The following is a 20,790-nucleotide window of genomic DNA, read 5'->3' as shown; positions in this document are numbered from 1 at the left end:
TTTATGTTGGCAATTGAGTTGTCTTATTTTGATTGGTTCCTCTTTATAGTTTCTAGTTCCTTGTTACAGTGATCTGCATTTCTATTAATAATCTTTCCTAATTCCTTTAGCATGATTATTACCTCCTTTTTGAACTCAGGGTCTGGTAGACTGGTGAGGTCTGTTTCATTATTTGTTCTTTCATGGGATTTTTCTTGTTCTTTTAATTGGGAGTAGTTCCTCTTCTTTTTCATTTTACCTAACTTTCTCTGTCTCTATGAATTTAGGAGAAACAGTTATCTACTGTGGTCTTGAAGGGGTATTTTTATGTGGGAGCATCTGTGTGTAGACTGTGTGAGTCCAATATTTTTGTTGTGAGGACTGGTTTTTGCATGGATGCTAGCCACACCTTTCCTCAGAGTGTGTTGGCCATTATCCTTTTAATAGGGGGTGGGATTTGTGTTGTGGTGTCCAGAGCCTCCCCTGGATTTGGGGTGGGGCCTCCTCTTTTTTCCATGGCAGTAACAGCCCTGTCAGGGGTAGGGTCCACTCCTCAGTTGTTGGAGTAGAAGCCTTGAGGGTCGTATTCGATAAGGTCCGTTGCCCTTGAGTGTGTGCCCTGCCCCAAAGGAGGTGACCACCGAAGCATGTAAAGCCCATGCGGTCACAGCCAACCTATGTCCCACTGGTGCAGGCATCCATGATTCTGACCAGAATCAACTCAAGGTCACAACCCTTTCTCTGTTGCATTTGTACCAGACTTAGTGCTAGGCTATGGTGTGGAGTGGGCTGGTGCTGGGGGCCAAGGCACTGTGGCTGCAGGAATCAAGGTGGTTGTGCTGCCACCTGCAACCTGGGCTGCCTCTGTAGCAGGCCTCTCCCAGGGCCTATCTGCCCCAGAGCCGGCTCTAAGCTTCTGTGTGGGGTGAATGGAGCTGGAGCACTACTGCCAAGAAACAACTGCTGCCTACTCCTCCCCAGGGGCTCTCCACCTGAGACATTCGTTTCTGTGGCACCACCCAGTGTGCATGCCAACAAAGTCCACTATGGCCAGACCCCTCCCCCATCAGTGTGCTGATAATCACCTCCAAGGTTCTGCCTGGACCACACCCAAGGCCCTCTGGACTGTCTCCGCACAGCTAGACCAAGTCCTCTCCCAGGGTCCATCCATCTGAGATTCAGCACCCAGCTGCTGCATGTACTATTAGCCCTCCCAGCACACGATTTGGTCAGGGAAGTGTGACAAGGCAGCAGCCATCAGCCCTGGTCTTTCTCCATCCTGATTGCTAGCAAGCCAGCATAAGCACAGTCCTTGCAAACAGAGTCTAAGCCCCTCCAGCCCTCTGTCTGTCCCAGTAGACCTCTCAGCAGGCAAGAAGCCTCCCCAGGGCCAGGGCCAGCCCATGTGGACATTCCCTCCATCACAGATCACTCCCAGGGGCACCAGTCCCATCCTGACGCCTTTCTTTTTTTTTTCCCCCCATCCTACCTGGTTACATGGAGATCTTTCTTGAAGCTTTAGTTCTATAAGAGATCTTCTGGCAGTTTCCTGTTGGTTTTCTGTGAAAATTGTTTCATATTTAGATGTATTTTCTTTCTTTTTTAAAAAATTAATTAATTTATTTATTTTTGGCTGTGTTGAGTCTTCATTGCTGCACACGGACTTTCTAGTTGTGGTGAGCGGGGGCTACTCTTTGTTGCAGTGCGTGGGCTTCTTATTGTGGTGGCTTCTCTTGCTGTGGAGCACAGGCTCTAGGCACGCAGGCTTCAGGAGTTGTGGCACACGGGTTCAGTAGTGGTATATGTATACAATGGAATATTACTCAGCCATAAAAAAGGATGAAATAATGCCATTTGCAACAACATGGGTGGACCTAGAGATTATCATACTAAGTGAAGTAAGGCAGACAAAGACAAATATCATATTATATCGCTTATATAAGCGATATACTAAAAAAGTATACAAATGAACTTACAAAACAGAAACAAACTCACAGACTTAGAAAACAAATTTATGGTTACCAAAGAGGAAAGGTGCAGGGTGGATAAATTAGGAGTTTGGGATTAACATATACACACTACTACATATAAAATAGGTAATCAATAAAGACCTACTGTAGAGCACAGGGAACTCTACTCAATACTCTATAATAATCTATATGGGAAAAGGATCTGAAAAAGATCCTTTTTATGTATATGTATACATAAATCACTTTGCTGTGCACCTGAAACTAACACAACATTGTAAATCAACTATAATATAAAATAAAAATCTAAAAATAAATATATATATAAACATAAAAATACCTACCTTAAAAAAAGTATTAGGGGGCTTCCCTGGTGGTGCAGTGGTTGAGAGTCCGTCTGCCGATGTAGGGGACACGGGTTCATGCCCTGGTCCAGGAGGATCCTACATGCCTCGGAGCGGCTGGGCCCGTGGGCCATGGCCACTGGGCCTGCGTGTCCGGAGCCTGTGCTCCGCAACGGGATAGGCCACAACAGTGAGAGGCCTGCGTACTGCAAAAAAAAAAAAAAAAAAGTATTAGGAGTATCAAGATCACATTGTACAAAAGAGAGCATGTGGGATGAGAGATATTGTTTGACGCTGTCTTTGTAAAATACAGTTTGCTACACCCTGATTGCACTGTTTTTCCTTGGCTTGGTAATTTTCTCCATCCCCTAAAAGGACAAAACTTTCTTTCTACCTCCCTTCCTTCTTTCCTTCCCTTTCTTTTTTCAGAAGTGAACCCTGTGTGTTTGGCAAGCTTCTGAATAAGTGAAACTTTAAAAAAGAAGGTTTGTTTCTAGTGATTACAGCCAAAATCTAGGTACTCAGAACTAGTAACTAAACAGAAGATTAAAGATGTAGGTACTGGGTCTTTTCTGGGCTAGACAGGGTACTCCAAAACAGTTCTGTAACTCTAGTCTCTTCTCTGGCAGATAAAGAATCCTGTGAACAAGCTTCTGAAGTCAGTGAAGCACAAACTACAGATAGTGATGAGATAGTAACACCTGTATCTCAGAAATGTCCTAAGGCAGTAAGTATACTGGGGTAATCATTGTGCGTCAGCCAAAATTGTAAGTAATGACAGTGTGCTTAATGGCCATGTGTGTGACATTCAAATCCAGTTTTATTTAATGAACCAGATAGGAAATTCAAGTTATTTAAATTTGTGTTGCAAGTGAATGGAAGTCACTACAGGCAGATGAAAGGATCATTTTCTTGATTTGGTATAAATAAGGACTGACTTCAACACTTCTCTCTCCCATTTGGATCCCTTGCCTGCCTCCTTCATTGTATATCGTGATTCACCCCAGCCTAAGTGATGCCCCTTTCTTTAAATCTACCTAAAGAGAGCAGGTTTACTTTGGGAGGTGGAGGCTAGAAGGATTCCTTGTGGGAGGGCTCAAAGAGATCATTCAGTTTCTGAAGGTTTTTACTCAACCTTTAATTACAATTATTTATTAAACATTTCGACCTCAGATCTGCTTTGGAACTAATTGAGGATACACACACACACACACACACACACACACAAATCTATGAATAAATATCCACAAATATACTCACAGTCATTGTATTGGAATACTGTGGGGTTTTAAATGAGGTAGAAAACGATCACTTTCAAGCTGCTAGAATGCTCCCTGGTACATTTGTAGGCACTCAATAAATATTTGTTGAATGAGTGGCTGAATGAAAGATTAAAATCTAACTGAGGATTATGAGCTTAATTAGAAACAGTAAAGAAAAGCATAGGGTTAATTTTCTGAACTTTTATCTGTTATATCTTTTTTAGACATTTTGTAATTAATATCTTGAGAAATGTTTGTAAGACAGATCAGAGCCATAGAATTAGAACTAGACAGTAACACCTTAGAGATCATAAAGGTGAAGAAAACCAAGTGATATGTCCAGCATTGTAGCAGTAGTTACTGAAAGAACTGGAACTTGAGTTAAGGTTTCTAAACCGTGCACATCTCAGATCAACCCAAAAAGCAGTCAGCTGGTCAGCAAATTTTGGAACTACAAGTCAGACAGATGACGTTAAAAATATTACCCTAAATTAAAGGCTCTTAAATAAGATCTCCTGTTAGAAAACTTTTGTGTACCTAAAAATGTTGCTGGATAAACTAAATATGAAAACTGATCCCACTTAGTAAAAATTAGTGTTGTTATCAAATTAAACTTACAACACAGACACACATATACTTGATAGCAGAAAAGCTTTATCAAAAGTCCAGACTCTTGTTCAACTTGTCCAAAAGAATTTGGCCAAGGAACATAGAATACAAAGGAGAAGAAAACACGCAGGCTGAGGAGCAAAGAGAACAAAGAAGCAGGGGAATTTCCTGGCAGTCCGGTGGTAGGACTTGGCACTTTCACTGCCGTGGCCGGATTCAATCTCTGGTCAGGGAACTAAGATGGCGCAAGCTGTGTGCCACGGCCAAAATAAATAAATAAATTTTTTTTTTTAAAAAAAAAAGCAGTTTATTGAGGCTGAAGTGAACGTTACACACTCAAAGAAGAGTGCAGGCATCCTCACAAGTGCGGAGCATACCACAAGGTTTTTTGATCCCCCTTTTATCTTATTTTCTTAGCCCTTTGAATGGGCGGGGTCTTTTTGATTAGGGGTGGAATATTCATTGAGAGGACGGTTGAGGTGTGGCCTAGATTGCACCAGGTTGCATCAGCTCCCAGTCTTACGCCTTTGTCTCCTGGAGCCACTGTACATGTGCTCTAAGAACTGTTTTCCTTTAAATTTTCCCTTACTAGTCAACCACACGGGAAGGTCATACAGGGTCATTGGCAATCTGCATTTTTATTGGGCATGCGCCATGGTTTTCATGGTCAGTGTTTCTTGTTCAGATGCTACAAAGTTTCTGTTTTAGATGCCATTTCTCCATGTGTCATGGTCTCATTAAGTGCAAAACAAGGAGGTGTATAGGCTGTCCTTGGGCCCAGCCCTGTCTTTTCTGCCTGATACTCAATCCTTTTTGTATTTCAAAATAGCTGGGCGCGAAAGATGGAAGGAGTTGAAGGTCCAGAGGCAGTACGTGAGCTCTGTCCCTTTTGTGCCTGGAATCAGCCAGGGTAAAGGAGGAGGCAAGAGAGTGTAGTGTTTAGGAGCATGGAAATGTGTTTTAGACAGAAGTGGTTTAGATCCAGTCTCTGCTATTAATATCTATGCCGCTTTGGGGAAGTTATTGAACCTCTATTAGACTCTGTTTCCTCATCTGTAAAGTGGTGATTTTTTTTTCTTGAAGTATAGTTTATTTACAGTGCTTCAGGTGTACAGCAAAGTGATTCAGTTATATATATTCTTTTTTCAGATTCTTTTCTATTAGAGGTTATTACAAGGTATTGAATATAGTTCCCTGTGCTATGCAGTAGGTCCTTATTGTTTATCTATTTTATATATAGTAGTTTGTATCTGCTAATCCCATACTCCTTAATTTATCCCTCCCCCCCTTTCCCCTTTGGTAACCCTAGGTTTGTTTTCTATGTCTGTGAGTCTATTTCTGTTTTGTAAATAAGCTCATTTGTATCATATTTTAGATTCCATATATGTGATACCATATGATATTTGTATGTCTGTCTGATTTCACTTAGTATGATAATCTCTAGATTCATCCATATTGCTGCAAATGGCATTATTTCATTCTTTTTATGGCTAATACTCCATTGTGCATATATACTACGTCTTTATCTATTCATCTGTCGATGGACATTTAGGTCGCTTCCATGTCTTGGCTATTGTAAATAGTGGTGCTGTGAACAATGGGGTTGTAAAGTGGTAATATTAAGTGTGCCCAACTTATAGCCGTGTGGCAAGATTTAAATAAGGTAATGTGTGATAAAGGTTTAATACAGTACTTGAGACAAATTAAGCACCAGATTATAGTGATGATGATGTTGATGGTGGCAGCAGTCTGTCTTCTCTGAAATACGCTAGTTCTTTTTTTTTTTTTAATTTATTTTTGGCTGCGTTGGGTCTTCGTTGCTGTGCACAGGCTTTCTCTAGTGGCGAGTGGGGGCTACTCTTCATTGTGGTGCGCGGGCTTCTCATTGCGGTGGCTTCTCTTGTTGCGGAGCATTGGCTCCAGGGCGCTCGGGCTTCAGTAGTTGCGGCACACAGACTCAGTAGTTGTGGCTCGCGGGCTCTAGAGCACAGGCTCAGTAGTTGTGGAGCATGGGCTTAGTTGCTCCGCGGCATGTGGGATCTTCCCGACCAGGGCTTGAACCCCTGTCTCCTGCATTGGCAGGTGGATTCTTAACCACTGCGCCACCAGGGAAGCCCATGAAATACGCTAGTTCTTAAATGCAAGCTTCTATGATCTGGTAGTGGCCCCTACAAGGAAGGACTAGGCCCTAAGGGGAGAAGATTGAGGCAGAGGGGTGTCATTTTCCTTCTACCTGAAGGTCAATTGAATAGGTTGAACAGTATGACTTAAGGAAGACCTTTACGAAATGTCTTTCTCTTGTACTGCTAAAAGAGCAAAACAATCATAGTACATTTGGGTCTTTAACTCCCTGTCTTTTAGTCCAGAATTAGAACAGTTCCTGTATGATGGGATATGTATAGAACTGTTCCGCAGGAGTCTCTGTTAATTAGCACAAGGTTCCTAAAGGCCTTCTGTACTTATCTTCCAAGAATCCCCAGAAAATGATCTTAACCCAAACCATATGGTTTCCTCCAGATGAAGTTCCATTCCTGGTCTCAGGAATCAATCTCCCACTCTGAGTGGACCATATAACTTTTCCCTCCCCCCTCTTAACAGCTCCTAATGAGAAGGGAGCAATCATTTCCATTGCTCTGTAGCCTCAGGTTACTGTCTTTTAGCCGTAGTGTATATCAAGGACCTCAAAGTTTATTCTTTTTTCTTATACTCTTAATTTCAGGGGTTGAAAATGTCTTGACCCCTTATGTATGCTAATTAGTTTTAGGAAATCTGCCCTCCCCCCACCCCCAAATTATCTAGCACACCTGAATAAGCCAAAGGGAGCTGTCTGTCTGGCACTAATGCTGCGTAACTAACTGCTCTTAGGGGCTCTGCTAGCAATGAGTTAATATATATTTCAGTTGTTAGTATGGTTAATATTACTAATTATATATATGTGTGTATATATAAATATAAATAAATAAATATATGTGTGTGTGTGTGTGTGTGTATATATATATATATATATATATATATTTGCTGTTCAGTCCCAATAAGATTATATAATGGAACCAGCTCATGTAAAGGATTCTGGAGCAAAGAAAAATATTAGATTGAACCATATCTTAGTCAATTCAGGCTTCTATAATGAAGTACCACAGACTGGGTGGCTTATAAACAACAGAAATTTACTTCTTTAGGTCCGATTCTGGTGAGGGCCTCCTTCTAGGTTGCAGACTGCCAATTTCTCATTGTGTCCTCATGTGCCAGAAAGAGAGCAAGCCAGCTCTCTGGCCTTTTATAAGGGCACTAATCCCATTCACAAGGGCTCCACCCTCATGACCTGATTACCTCCCAAAGGCCCCACCTCCAAGTACCATCACATTGGGATTAGGGTTTCAACATACAAAATTTGAGGGGTACACAAATATTCAGTCCATAACAAGGCATATGAAATTATCACTTTTATAGATGAAAAATGATGGACTATTTTCAATTTCATATAGTTCAATCTAATAGGAATGAATAAAGCCTCCATGTGTACCTTGCTCAAATTTTAATTTTATTCATCCTCCTAATTCACCTTTGTTATCAGAGTAAACTTGATATGGATTTCTGATCATTTGTCCCAGGATTAGTTGCAAGTAAGGTAAGAATACATTTTTCTTTTATAAATTAGAATATTACAGATAGAGCTAAATCTCTATTGACCATTACCTATAATCCCTGCTGCCTCTCTCCCACCCCACCACCCCAAAAAAACCATTGTTTTGAATTTTGAGGTACATCTTTTCAGATCATAAAAAAAACTTTAACATTCATATTGTTTTGTATTAGTCTTTTTTGCTTTAAATAAATGACATTAAACTGTATATGAACTGTACATATTATTCTTTTAAAAAGCTTTTTATTTTGAAATAATTACAGGTTTGTAAACAGTTGCAAAAAATGTACGGAGAGGCACCATATACTCTTCACCCAGTTTCCCCCATTTTTCAAAACATTTTTGGTCTGTATTCTTCTGAAACATTCATTTTTCTTTTTGAAAAAAGTTTTTCTTTTTTAAAAAATTGAGGTATAGTTGTGCAATATTATGTAAGTTTCGGGTGTACAACAGTGATTCACAATTTTTAAAAGGTATACTCCATTTATAGCTATTATAAAATATTAGCTGTATTCCCTGGGTTGTACAATATATCCTTGTAGCTTATTTATTTTAGTAGTAGTTTGCACCTCTTAATCCCCTACCCCTATCTTGCCCCTCCCTGCTTCCCTCTCCCCACTGGTAACCACTAGTTTGTTCTCTATGTCTGTGGGTCTCTTCCTTTTTCGTATATTCACTAGTTTAACTTGAAAAAATTTTTTCTTTACTTGAAGTATAGTTGATTTACAGTGTTGTGTTAATTTCTGCTGTACAGCACAGTGACTCAGTTATACATACATATATATACATTCTTTTTTTACACTCTTTTCCATTATGGTTTATCATAGGATACTGAAGATAGTTCTCTGTGCTATACAGTAGGACTTTGTTGTTTATCCATTCTATATATAATAGCTTACATCTGCTAACCCCAACCTCCCACTCCAGGCCTCCCACAACCCTCTCCCCCTTGGCAACCACAAGTCTTTCTCTATATCTGTGAATCTGTTTCTGTTTCATAGATAGGTTCATTTGTGGCATATTTTAGATTCTACATATAAATGATACCATATGGTATTTGTCTTTCTCTTTCTGACTTACTTCACTTAGTATGATAATCTCTAGCTGCATCCATGTTGCTGCAAATGGCATTATTTCATTCTTTTTAATGGCTGAGTAGTATTCCATTGTATATATATACCACATCTTCTTTATCCATTCATCTGTTGATGGACGTTTAGGTTGCTTCCATGTCTTGGCTATTGTGAATAGTGCTGCTATGAACATAAGGGTGCATGTATATTTTTGAATTAGAGTTTTGTCTGGATATATGCCCAGGAATAGGACTGCTGGATCATATGGTAATTCTATTTTTAGCTTTCTGAGGAACCTCCATACTGTTTTCCATAGTGGCTGTTCGAACTTACATTCCCACCAACAGTGTAGAAGGGTTCCCTTTTCTCCACATCCTCTCCAGCATTTATTATTTGTAGACTTTTTAATGATGGCCATTCTGACCCATGTGAGGTAGTATCTCATTGTAATTTTGATTTGCATTTCTCTAATAATTAGAGGTGTTGACCATCTTTTCAGGTGCCTATTGGCCATTTGTATTTCTTCTTTGGAGAAATGTCTATTTAGGTCTTCTGCCCATTTTTCGATTGGGTTGTTTTTGTTGTTGTTGTTGAGTTGTATGAGCTGTTTGTATATTTTGGAAATTAAGCCCTTGTTGGTCATATTGTTTGCAGATATTTTCTCCCATTCTGTAGATTGTGTTTTTGCTTTGTTTATGGTTTCTTTTGCTGGGCACAGGCTTGTAAGTTTGATTAGGCCCCATTTGTTTATTTTGTTTTTATTTCTATTGCCTTGGGAGACTGACTTAAAACATTGGTACGATTTATGTCAGAAATGTTTTGCCCATGATCTCTTCTAGGAGTTTTATGATGTCATGTATTATTTTAACTCTTTCAGCCATTTTGAGTTTATTTTTGTGTATGGCGGGAGGTTGTGTTCTAACTTCATTGATTTACATGCAGCTATCCAACTTTCCCAACACCACTTGCTGAAGAGACTTTTTCCTGTTGTATATTCTTGCTGCCTTTGTTGAAGATTAATTGACTGTAGGTGTGTGAGTTTATTTCTGGGCTCTCTATTCTGTTCCACTGATCTGTATGCCTGTTTTTGTGCCAGTACCACGCTGTTTTGATTACTGTAGCTTTGTAGTATTGTCTGAAGTCTGGGAGGTTTATGCCTTCTGCTTTGTTCTTTTTCTTCAGATTGCTTTGGCAAACCTGAATCTTTTATGTTTCCATATAAATTTTAGGATTATTCTAGTTCTGTGAAAAATGTCATGGGTAATTTGATAGGGAATGCATTAAATCTGTAGATTGCTTTGGGTAGTATGGCTATTTTAACAATATTAATTATTTTAATCCAAGAGCATGTGATATCTTTCCATTTCTTTGAATCATCTTCAATTTCCTTTATTAATGTTTTATAGTTCTCAGTGTATAAGTCTTTCACCTCCTCAGTAAGGTTTATTCCTAAGTATTTTATTTTTGCAGGTGCTATTTTAAAAGGTATTGCTTTTTTACATTCTCTTTCTGATATTTCATTGTTAGTGTAAGGAAATGCAACTGGTTTCCAAATGTTAATCTTGTATCATGCTATCCTGCTGAATTTGTTTTTCAGTTCTAGTAGTTTTTGTGTGGAGTGTTTAGGGTTTTCTATAGATAGTATCATGTCATCTGCATATAATGACAATTTTACCTCTTTCCTTCCAATTTGGATAACTTTTATTTCTTGTCTGATTGCTGTGGCTAGGACATCCAATACTATGGTGAATATAAGAGGTGAGAGTGGGTATCCTTGTCTTTTTCCATATTTTAGTAGAAAGGCTTTCAGCTTTTCACCATTGAGTATTATATTGGCTGTGTGTTTGTCATAAATAGCTTTTATTATGTTGAGATATGTTCCCTGTATACCCACTTTGGTAAGAGTTTTTATCATGAATGAATGTTGAATTTTGTCAAATTCTTGTTCTGTATCTATTGATCATTTGGTTTTTTTCTTTTCTTCTTTTAATGTAGTATGTCACACTGATTGATTTGCATATGTTGAACCATCCTTGTGAACTTGGGATGAATCCCACTTGGTCATGGTGTATGATCTTTTATGAGTTATTGGATTTGGTTTGCTAATATTTTGTTGAGAATTTTTACATCTATATTTATCAAAGATATTGGCCTGTTATTTTCTTTTTTGGTGGTGTCTTTGTCTAGTTTTGGTATCAGGGTGATGGTGGCTTCATAGAATGTCTTTGGGATTCTTTCCCTCCTCTTCAATTTTTTGGAAGAGTTTGAGAAGGATCAGTATAAATTCTTCTTTGCATGTTTGGTAGAATTTGCCTGTGAACCCATCTGGTCCTGGACTTTTGTTTGTAGGGAGTTTTTAAATTACAGAGTCTATTTCACTTCTAATGATCAGTCTGTTCAAATTATCTGTTTCTTCTTGATTCAGTTTTGGTGGGCTGTATATTTCTAAAAACTTATCCATTTCTTCTAGGTTGTTAAATTTGTTGGCATATAATTGTTCATAGTATTCCCTTATGATTTTTTGTATTTCTGCAGTATCAGTTGTTATGTCTCCTTTTTATTTCTTATTTTGTTTATTTGGGTTCTCTCTCTTTTCTTCTTGATGAGCCTGGCCAGAGGTTTGTCAATCTTGTTTACCCTTTCAAAGAACCACCTCTTGGTTTTATTGATTTTTTTCTGTTTTTTAATCTCTGTTTTATTTATTTCCTCTCCAATCTTTATTACTTCCATTCTTCTGCTGACTTTAGGTTTTATTTGTTCTTCTTTTTCTAATTCTTTTAGCTGGTAGGTTAGGTTGGTTATTTGAGATTTTTCTTATTTTTTGAGGAAGGCCTGTATCACTATGAACTTCCCTCTAAGAACTGCTTTTGCTGTATCCCATAAATATTGTATGGTTGTGTTTTCATTGTCATTTGTCTCAAGGTATTTTTAAATTTCCTCTTTGGTTTCATCATTGACCCATTGGTTATTTTAGTAGCATGTTGCTTAATCTCCCTGTGATCATTTTTTTCTCATTTCTTTTTCTGTGGTTGATTTCTAGTTTCACGCCATTGTGGTCTGAAGAGATGCTTGAGATAATTTCTAAAGTCTCAGATTTATTGAGGCTTTTTTTGTACCCTAGTATGTGATCAAACCTAGGGCATGTTCCATGTGTACTTGAAAAGAATGAGTATTCTGGGACTTCCCTGGTGGCGCAGTGGTTAGGAATCTCCCTGCCAATGCAGGGGACACGGGTTCGAGCCCTGGCCTGGGAAGATTCCACATGCCATGGAGCAACTGAGCCCGTGTGCCACAGCTACTGAGCTTGTGCTCTGGAGCCTGTGAGCCACAACTACTGAAGTCCATGCACCTAGAGCCTGTGCTCCACAAGAAGAGAGGCCACTGCAATGAGAAGCCCACGCACCGTAGAGAAGAGTAGCCCCCGCTTGCCGCAACTGGAGAAAGCCTCCGTGCAGCAACGCAGCCAAAAATAAATAAAATAAATAATTTAAAAAAGAAAAAAGAATGTATATTCTGTTTTTTTTTGTATGTAATGTCCTGAAAATATCAATTAAGTTTAACTATTCTATTGTATTATTTAGAATTTCTGTGCCTTATTGATTTTCTGTCTAGAAGATCTGTCCATTGATGTGAGTGGGGTGTTAAAGTCTCCTACTATTATTGTATTCCTGTCAATTTCTCCCTTCATGTCTCTTAGTATTTGTTTTATGTATTTGGTTTCTCTTATATTATGTGCATATATATTGATGAGTGTAAAGTCCTCTTTTTGTATTGATCCTTTTATCATTATACAATGTCCTTTATCTTTCTTTATGGCCTTTGTTTTGAAGTCTATTTTGTCTGAGTATTGCGACCCCACTTTATTTTCATTTCCATTTGTATGAGACATCTTTTTCCATCCCTTTACTTTCAATCTATGTGTGTCCTTTGCCCTAAAGTGGGTATCTTGTAGGCAGCATATTGTAGGCTCTTGTTTTCTTTTATCCAGTGTGCCACTCTGTGTCTTTTGATTGAAGCTTTTAATCCATTGACATTTAAGGTAATTTTTTAAAATAAATTTATTTATTTATTTTCATTTATTTTTGGCTGCGTTGGGTCTTCATTGCTGCATGCGGGGTTTCTCTAGTTGCAGCGAGTGGGGCTACTCTTCGTTGTGGTGCATGGGCTTCTCATTGCGGTGACTTCTCTTCTTGTGGAGCATGGGCTCTAGGCATGCAGGCTTCAGTAGTGGCTTGCAGGCTCTAGAGCGTAGGCTCAGTAGTTGTGGCGCACAGGCTTAGTTGCTCTGCAGCATGTGGGATCTTCCTGGACCAGGGCTCAAACCCATGTTCCCTGCATTGGCAGGCAGATTCTTAACCACTGTGCCACCAGGGAAGTCCCTAAGGTAACTATTGATAGATATGTATTTATTGCCATTTAAACCTTATTTTCCTGTTGATTTTATACTTCTTTGTACCTTTCTTTTTGTTTTTCCTTTTGTGGTTTGATGGTTTTCTTTTCTATTATACTTATGTTCTCTTCTTTTTTTGTGGATCTATTGTATGTTTTTGATCTGTGGTTACCCTGTTTTTCAGGTATGTTAACCCCATCCTATTTCTACTTGCCTTAGACTAGTAGTCATATAGGCTCAAACACATTCTAGGAACTGAAAAAAAAATCTACATTTTCTCATTTTACTCCCCACATTTTATGATTTTCATGTCCTCTTTTACATTTTCATGTTCATACTTTTGCTGTTCACTGTGGTTATCATCACTTTCACAGAAATTTTTTCATTTTTTTAATATCTGTGTACTGGCTTATTTAAGTGATTTACTTTCCAATTGTTATTTTCTCTTTCCTTTAGATTCTTCTTTTCTATTTAGGGAAGACCTTTCAATATTTCCTTTAGAATAGATTTAGTATTGCTGTATTCTTTTAGTTTCTGTTTGTCTGAGAAATTCTTTATCTCTCCTATTCTGAATGATAATCTTGCGGGATAGAGTATCCTAGGTTACAGATTTTTCCCCTTCAGAACTTTGAATGTATCTTGCCCCTCCCTTCTGGCCTACAGCATTTCTATAGAGAAATCAACAGATAGTCTTATGGGGGTTCTCTTGTAATTAACTGTTTGTTTTTCTCTTGCTGCCTTTAGAATCCTCTTTATCTTTAACTTTTGCCATTTTTATTATAATATGTCATGGGACTTCCCTGATGGTGCAGTGGTTAAGAATCTGCCTGCCAATGCAGGGGACATGGATTCGATCCCTGGTCTGGGAAGATCCCACATGCCGCAGAGCAACTAAGCCTGTGCGCCACAACTACTGAGCCTGCACACCACAACTACTGAAGCCCGCCGCAACTACTGAAGCCCACATGCCTAGAGCCCGTGCTCTGCAACAAGGGAAGCCACCACAATGAGAAGCCTCTGCACTGCAACAAAGAGTAGCCCCCACTCACTGCAGCTAGAAAAGGCCCGTGCACAGCAACGAAGACCCAACGCAGGAAAAAAAAAAGTCTTGGTGTAGGTCTGTTTAGGTTTATCTTGTTTGGGACCCTCCATGCTTCCTGTACCTGGATATCTGTTTCCTTGTTTAGGTTTGGGAAGTTTTCAGCCGTAATTTCTTCAAATACATTTTCGATCCGCTTTTCTCTTTCTTCCCCTTCTGGAATTCCTATCATGCGTAGGTTGGCATGCTTTATGTTATCCCATAGGTCTTTTATATTGCTTTCATTTGGCTTTCTGTCTGCTGTCCTGATTGAGTGATTTCCATTATTCTATCTTCCAAGTCACTTATTCGTTCTTCTGCATTATCCATTCTGCTATTTATTGCCTTTAACTCAGCTTACATCTCAGTCAATGAGTTTTCTGATTTTTCTTGGTTCCTCTTTATAGTTTCTAGTTCCTTCTTATAGTACTCTGCATTTCTGTCAGTAGCCTTTCTTAATTCCTTCAGTACCCCTTTTTGAAACCAGTGTCTATTAGATCAAAGAGGTCTGTTTCATTGTTCTTTCAGGGGAATTTTCTTGGTCTTTAAACTGGAGGTGGTTCCTCTGCTTCTTCATTTTACTTATATTTCCCTTGCTCTGTGAGTTTAGGAGAAACAATTATCTACTGTGGTCTTGGAGGGCTATTCTTATGTGGAAGCGTCCCTGTGTAGCTGTGTGGATTTAATATTTTTGGTGCAAGGGCTGTTTCAATATGGATATCTGTTGCCTCTTCCCTCAGCATGTGCAGGCCATTATCCCCTTGATAGGGGGTGTGCAGATGTGGCAGTGCTCAGTCCTAGGATTCTTGGTGGCCGTGGTGGCTTATGTGCATCCCCGGAGCACGTGATGGGTGCAGGAGCTGCTCATGACCACTCCTGGAGCTCGTGTAGGTGGTGTCCTACTGCCTGAGAGCACATGCAGGGAAAAAGCCTGCAATGGTGGGTCCCACCCCTCCCCTCGTGCACCCCTCCCCTCGTGCACCCCCCAAACAAATGGCACCTGTCCTCTAAGGTGGCCTGGGCTTGCTCCACGAACACCCTCAGTTGCAGTCACACCAGACTCCAGCCCCTTCAGGCTGTTTTCACACAGCCAACCCCAGTCCTCTCTCTGAGTCTGATATCCGAAGCCTGAGCTTCAGCACCCAGCCCCAATCCGCACCAGCAGATGCACATCTCAGGCTGGGGAGTGCAGGGCGGTGGCACTGACTGTGCAGGTCTCTCTCCATTCTGGCTGCTGAAAACTGGTTGCTGCATTCTCCTCTGAGGCTCTGAAGCTCTGTCCCAGCTGATCTCCCCGCTGGTGAGGGGATTTCCCAGGGTGCGGGAACCTTTCCTTTTTCACAGCTCCCTCCTAGGAGGGAGGTCCCATCCCGATTCCTTTCTCACTTCCTTTTTTTCTTTTTTCTTTTGTCCTACCTGGTTACATGGAGATTTTCTTGCCCTTTCAAAAGTCTGAGGTCTTCTGCCAGCATTCAGTAGACATATTGTGAGAATTATTAATACATGTAGATGTATTTTTAATATATTTGTGGGAGGTGGTGAGCTTCACATCCTACTCCACCATCTTGATTGCTGCTCCACTTTTTTTTAATATTTAACATATAAGTGCTATCATACAATATTTGTCTTTGACTTATTTCACTAAGCATAATACTCTCCAATTCCATCCATGTTGTTGCAGATGAAAATTTTTCATTCTTTTTTATGGCTGAGTAGTATTCCATTGTGTGTGTGTGTGTGTGTGTGTGTGTGTGTGTGTATATACACCACATCTTTTTTATCCATTCATCTGTTGATCAGCACTTACATTGCTTCCATATCTTGGCAACTGTAAATAATGCTGCTATGATGAACATCGGGGTGCATATATCTTTTCAAATTAAAGCTTTTGGTTTTTTCAGATATATACCCAGGAGTGAAATTCCTGGGTCATATGGTAGTTCTATTTTTAGTTTTTTGAGGAACCTCCATACTGTTTTCCACAGTGGCTAAGTTTATTCCTAGATATTTTATTTTTTGACACTATCTTAAATGGGATTTTTTTTTTACTTTCTCTTTCTGATATCTCATTGTTAGTGTAAAGAAATGCTACAGATTTCTGTATATTAATCTTGTATCCTGCTACCCTACTGAATTCATTTATTATTTCTAAAGTTTTTATGTGGAGACTTTAGGATTCTCTATATAGAGTATTATGTCATCTGCAAATAGTGAGAGTTTTACCTCTTCCCTTCTAATTTGGATACTTTTTATTTCTTTTTCTTGCCTGATTGCTGTGGCTAGGACTTCTAATACTTTGTTGAATAGAAGTGGGGAGAGTAGACATCCTTGTCTTGTTCCTGAATTTAGCAGGAAGGCTTTCAGCTTTTCACCATTACATAGTATGTTGGCTGTGCGTTTGTCATAATTGGCTTTATCATGCTAAGATATGCTCCCCCTATACCCACTTTAGTGATAGTTTTTATCATGAACGAATATTGAATTTTATCAAATGCCTTCTCTGCATCTGTTGCGATAATCATGTATTTTTGTCTTTTTTTTTTTTTGGTTAATGTAGTGTATCACATTGACTGATTTGAGTATGTTGAACCATCCTTGCTACCCTGGAATGAATCCAACTTAATCATGGTGTGTGATCCTTTATATGTATTGTTGGATTTGGTTTGCTAATATTTTGTTGATGATTTTTGCATCTATATTCATCAAAGATATTAGCCTGTGATTTTCTTTTTTGTAGTGTCTTTGTCTGGTTTGGGTATCAGGGTGATGGTGGCTTCATAGAATGAATTTGGGGGTGTTCCCTCCTCTTCAATTATTTAGAATAGTTTGAGAAGGATAGGTGTAAGTTCTGCTTTTTATGTTTGGTAGAATTCTGCAGGGAAGCCATCCAGTCCTGGACTTCTGTTTGCAGGGAGTTTTTTTTTTAAATTACAGATTCTATTTCACTGTAGTGATTGGTCTGTTCAAATCATCTGTTTGTTCTTGACTCAGTTTTTTTATTTGTTTTTGTTCTCTTTTTTTTTTTTTTTTGCAGTACGCGGGCCTTTCACTGCTGTGGCCTCTCCCGTTGCGGAGCACAGGCTCCGGAGGCGCAGGCTCAGTGGCCATGGCCCACGGGCCCAGCCGCTCCGTGGCATGTGGGATCTTCCTGGACCAGGGCACGAACCCGTGTCCCCTGCATCGGCAGGCGGACTCTCAACCACTGCGCCACGAGGGAAGCCCTTGTTCTCTTTTTACAACAAGAGCAAACATTTATTTTCACACAGTTTCTTAATGTCGGGAAACTGGGAGTGGCTTTGCTGTGTGGTTCTGGCTCAGGGTGTCCTGGGAGGTTGCAGTCAAGCTGTCAGTTGGAGCTGCAGTCATATAGAGGCTTGAAAGGGGCTGGAGGATCCACTTCCAAGATGGTGCCCTCACATGGTGCTAGTTGTTGGTAGGAGGCCTCAGTTCATCACCTTTTGAGCCTCCCTCTCCATGGGCTACTTGAGTGTCCTCAGGACACAGCAGCTGGCTTCAGTCAGAGTGAAGGCTCCAAGAGCAAGCAAGGCAGAAGTCACAATGCCTTTGCCAACCCAGCTTTAGCAGTCCTTCCTTTCCACAGTATCCTGTTTGTAGCAAGGTCAGTCTTATTCAATGTAGGAGGGTATGTAGGAGGTGAGGATCATTGGGGACCATCTTAGAGGTGACTACCACAAACCAGTAGGTTGCTATGACCAGGATCTTTACTCTGCCCCTAGGTTTGCTTCATTGATGGCTCCAGCATGAAATAAAAGTTTTGATTTTTATGTGTTTTTTTGGTTTTATTTTCTATTTATTTATTTATTTTTATATCTTTATTGGAGTATAATTGCTTTATAATGTTGTTTTAGTTTCTGCTGTACAACAAAATGAATCAGCTATATGTATACATATATCATCAGGCTGTATGTTTCTAGAAACTTGTCCATTTCTTCTAGGTTGTCCAATATGTTGGCATACAACTGTTTATAGTAGTCTCTTAGAATATTTTGTATTTCTGTGCTATTAGTTGTTATGTCTCCACTCTCATTTCTTATTCTGTTTATTTGGTTCCTTTCTTCTTGGTGAGCCTGGCCATAGGTTTGTCAGTTTTGATTATCTTTTCAAGAAACCAGCTCTGGGTTTTTTTATTTTATTTTTTATCTGTATTTTATTTCCTCTCTGATCTTTATTATTTCCTTCCTTTTGCTGACTTTAGGTTGTGTTTCTTCTTCTTTTTCTCATTCATTTAGGTGGTACATTAGGTTGTTTATTTGAGATTTTTCTTGTTTATTGTGGAAGGCCTGTATTACTATGAACTTTCCTCTTAGAACCGCTCTTGCTTCATCCCATAGGTTTTTGTAAGGTTGTGCTTGTGTAAGGTTGTTGTTTGTCTTGAGGTATTTTCTGATTTCTTCTTTGATTTCATTTTTGACCCATTGGATTTTTAGTAGCATGTTGTTTAGTCTCCTTGTGTTCATTCTTTTCCCGTTTTTCATTCTGTGGTTGATTTCTAGTTTCATACCCTTTTAGTCAGAAAATATGCTTGAAATAATTTTTATCCTCTTAAATTTGTTGAGGCTTGTTTTGTGACCTAATATGTGGTCTATCCTAGATAATGTTCCGTGCATGCTTGAAAAGAATGTGTATTCTAACTTTTTTGGCTGCAGTGTCCTGTACATTATCAATTAAGTCCAACTGGTCTATTGTGTCACTTAGGACCTCTGTTGCCTTATTGATTTTCTGTCAGGATGATCTGTCTCTTGATACCAGTGGGGTGTTAAAGTCTCCTACTATTATTGTATTCCTGTCCGTGTCTCCCTTTATGTCTGTTAGTATTTGTTTTATATATTTAGGTGCCCTTATATTGGGCACATAAATGTTAATAAGTGTCATATCCTCTTCTTGTGTTGATACCTTTATTATTATATAATGTCCTTCTATGTCTTTCTTTATGGACTTTGTTTTTTAAATTAATTAATTAATTAATTTATGGATGCATTGGGTCTTTGCTGCTGTGCACGGGCTTTCTCTAGTTGCAGCAAGCGGGGGCTCCTCTTCGTTGCGGTGCGTGGGCTTCTCATTGCGGTGGCTTCTCTTGTTGCGGAGCATGGGCTCTAGGTGCACTGGCTTCAGTAGTTGCAGCACACAGACTCAGTAGTTGTGGCTTGCGGGCTGTAGAGAGTAGGCTCAGTAGTTGTGGTGCACAGGCTTAACTGCTCCGTAGCACATGGGATCTTCCTGGACCAGGGCTTGAACCTGTGTCCCCTGCATTGGCAGGCAGATTCTTAACCACTGAGCCACGAGGGAAGTCCTGGACTTTGTTTTAAAGTTTGTTTTGTGTGATATGAGTATCACTACCCCACTGTCTTGTTTCCATTTGCATGCAATCTTTTTTCCATCCTCTCACTTTCAGTCTGTGTGTGTCTTTCATCCTGATGTGCATTTCTTCTAAGCAGCATATTGTAGGTTCTTGGTTTTTTGTTTTGTTTTTAATCCAACCTGCCACTCTTTTTTTTTTTACGGTTTTTTGTTTGTTTGTTTGTTTTTCTTTTTCGCGGTACACGGGCCTCTCACTGTTGTGACCTCTCCCGTTGCGGAGCACAGGCTCTGGACGCGCAGGCTCAGCAGCCGTGGCTCACGGGCCCAGCCGCTCCGCGGCATGTGGGATCTTCCCGGACCAGGGCACGAACCTGTGTCCCCTGCATTGGTAGGCGGACTCTCAACCACTGCACCACCAGGGAAGCCCAAGTGTCTTTATTTTTAAGAAGCACCCAGATTATTTTGATGCAGATTTGTTGAGAAATATTGCCCACTGAACTTCCTAGGAGAAGGCACAGGAGCTCTGCTTGCTTCCTAAGGGAAGAAAAGATGGGTGGTGGGGGGCAGATTTGGAGAAGTGAGGACATTGGCCTGGCGACCTGGAGGAGAGAAGCAGCCCTGAGGGCACTCACAGATGAAAGGGAGAACTGTGGCTATAGGGCCACCCTGGACTGACTCCTTGCTAGTGTCACGACACTGACTTGCTGCTACACTGTACAAGGTGGGGGACTTAATGTTGACCTCAGTTTATTTCTTGAAACTATCATGATATCAGCCCTCCTCCTGGTATCCCTAATGTGAAAGTGGACACAGGGATGTCAAAGGAGGGGATGGCGGCTGTAGCAGCAACTCTGAAGCAGAGCTCAAAGAACTGGAGTTGCTGTGAGAGGGCAGGGTGGTCTAATGGCCTGCTCCGTGTCACGTACTTGGCGGGGGGTTGGTTGGGATACAGGGAGCACTGGGCAGCTCTTTGCTTTAGTGGCTAAAACAACTGCTCAGTTGACAGGTCTCTTAGGACCTAACTGCAGGAAAAAGATGGATTGGTTTTCATGGAGAAAGTTTAAGAAAACGATCTGTTCAGTAAGTTTCTTGATTCTTTCTGTATGTGGCAATGGCTGAGAAAGGC

The 20,790-nt window shown here is 40.0% G+C and overlaps 1 protein-coding gene across 1 annotated transcript in view; it reads left to right on the top strand.

Annotated features, from left to right (window-relative positions):
- The window catches only part of RPGRIP1 (RPGR interacting protein 1), a gene marked incomplete at both ends in the record, with an annotated part of 65,965 nt that overhangs the window by 38,363 nt on the left and 6,812 nt on the right, over positions 1–20,790 (top strand). The window contains one exon of the mRNA XM_082850240.1: positions 2,920–3,017. Coding sequence (XP_082706366.1) covers positions 2,920–3,017 — 98 coding nt within the window. The remainder of the gene's footprint in view (positions 1–2,919; positions 3,018–20,790) is intronic.

Source organism: Leucopleurus acutus (assembly GCF_964270905.1).
Source record: "Leucopleurus acutus genome assembly, chromosome: 1".
In the NCBI taxonomy this organism is placed as follows: Eukaryota; Metazoa; Chordata; class Mammalia; order Artiodactyla; family Delphinidae; genus Leucopleurus; species Leucopleurus acutus.
The sequence above is the reverse complement of the archived record's forward strand: the minus strand, read 5'-3'. Positions and strand labels throughout refer to the sequence as shown.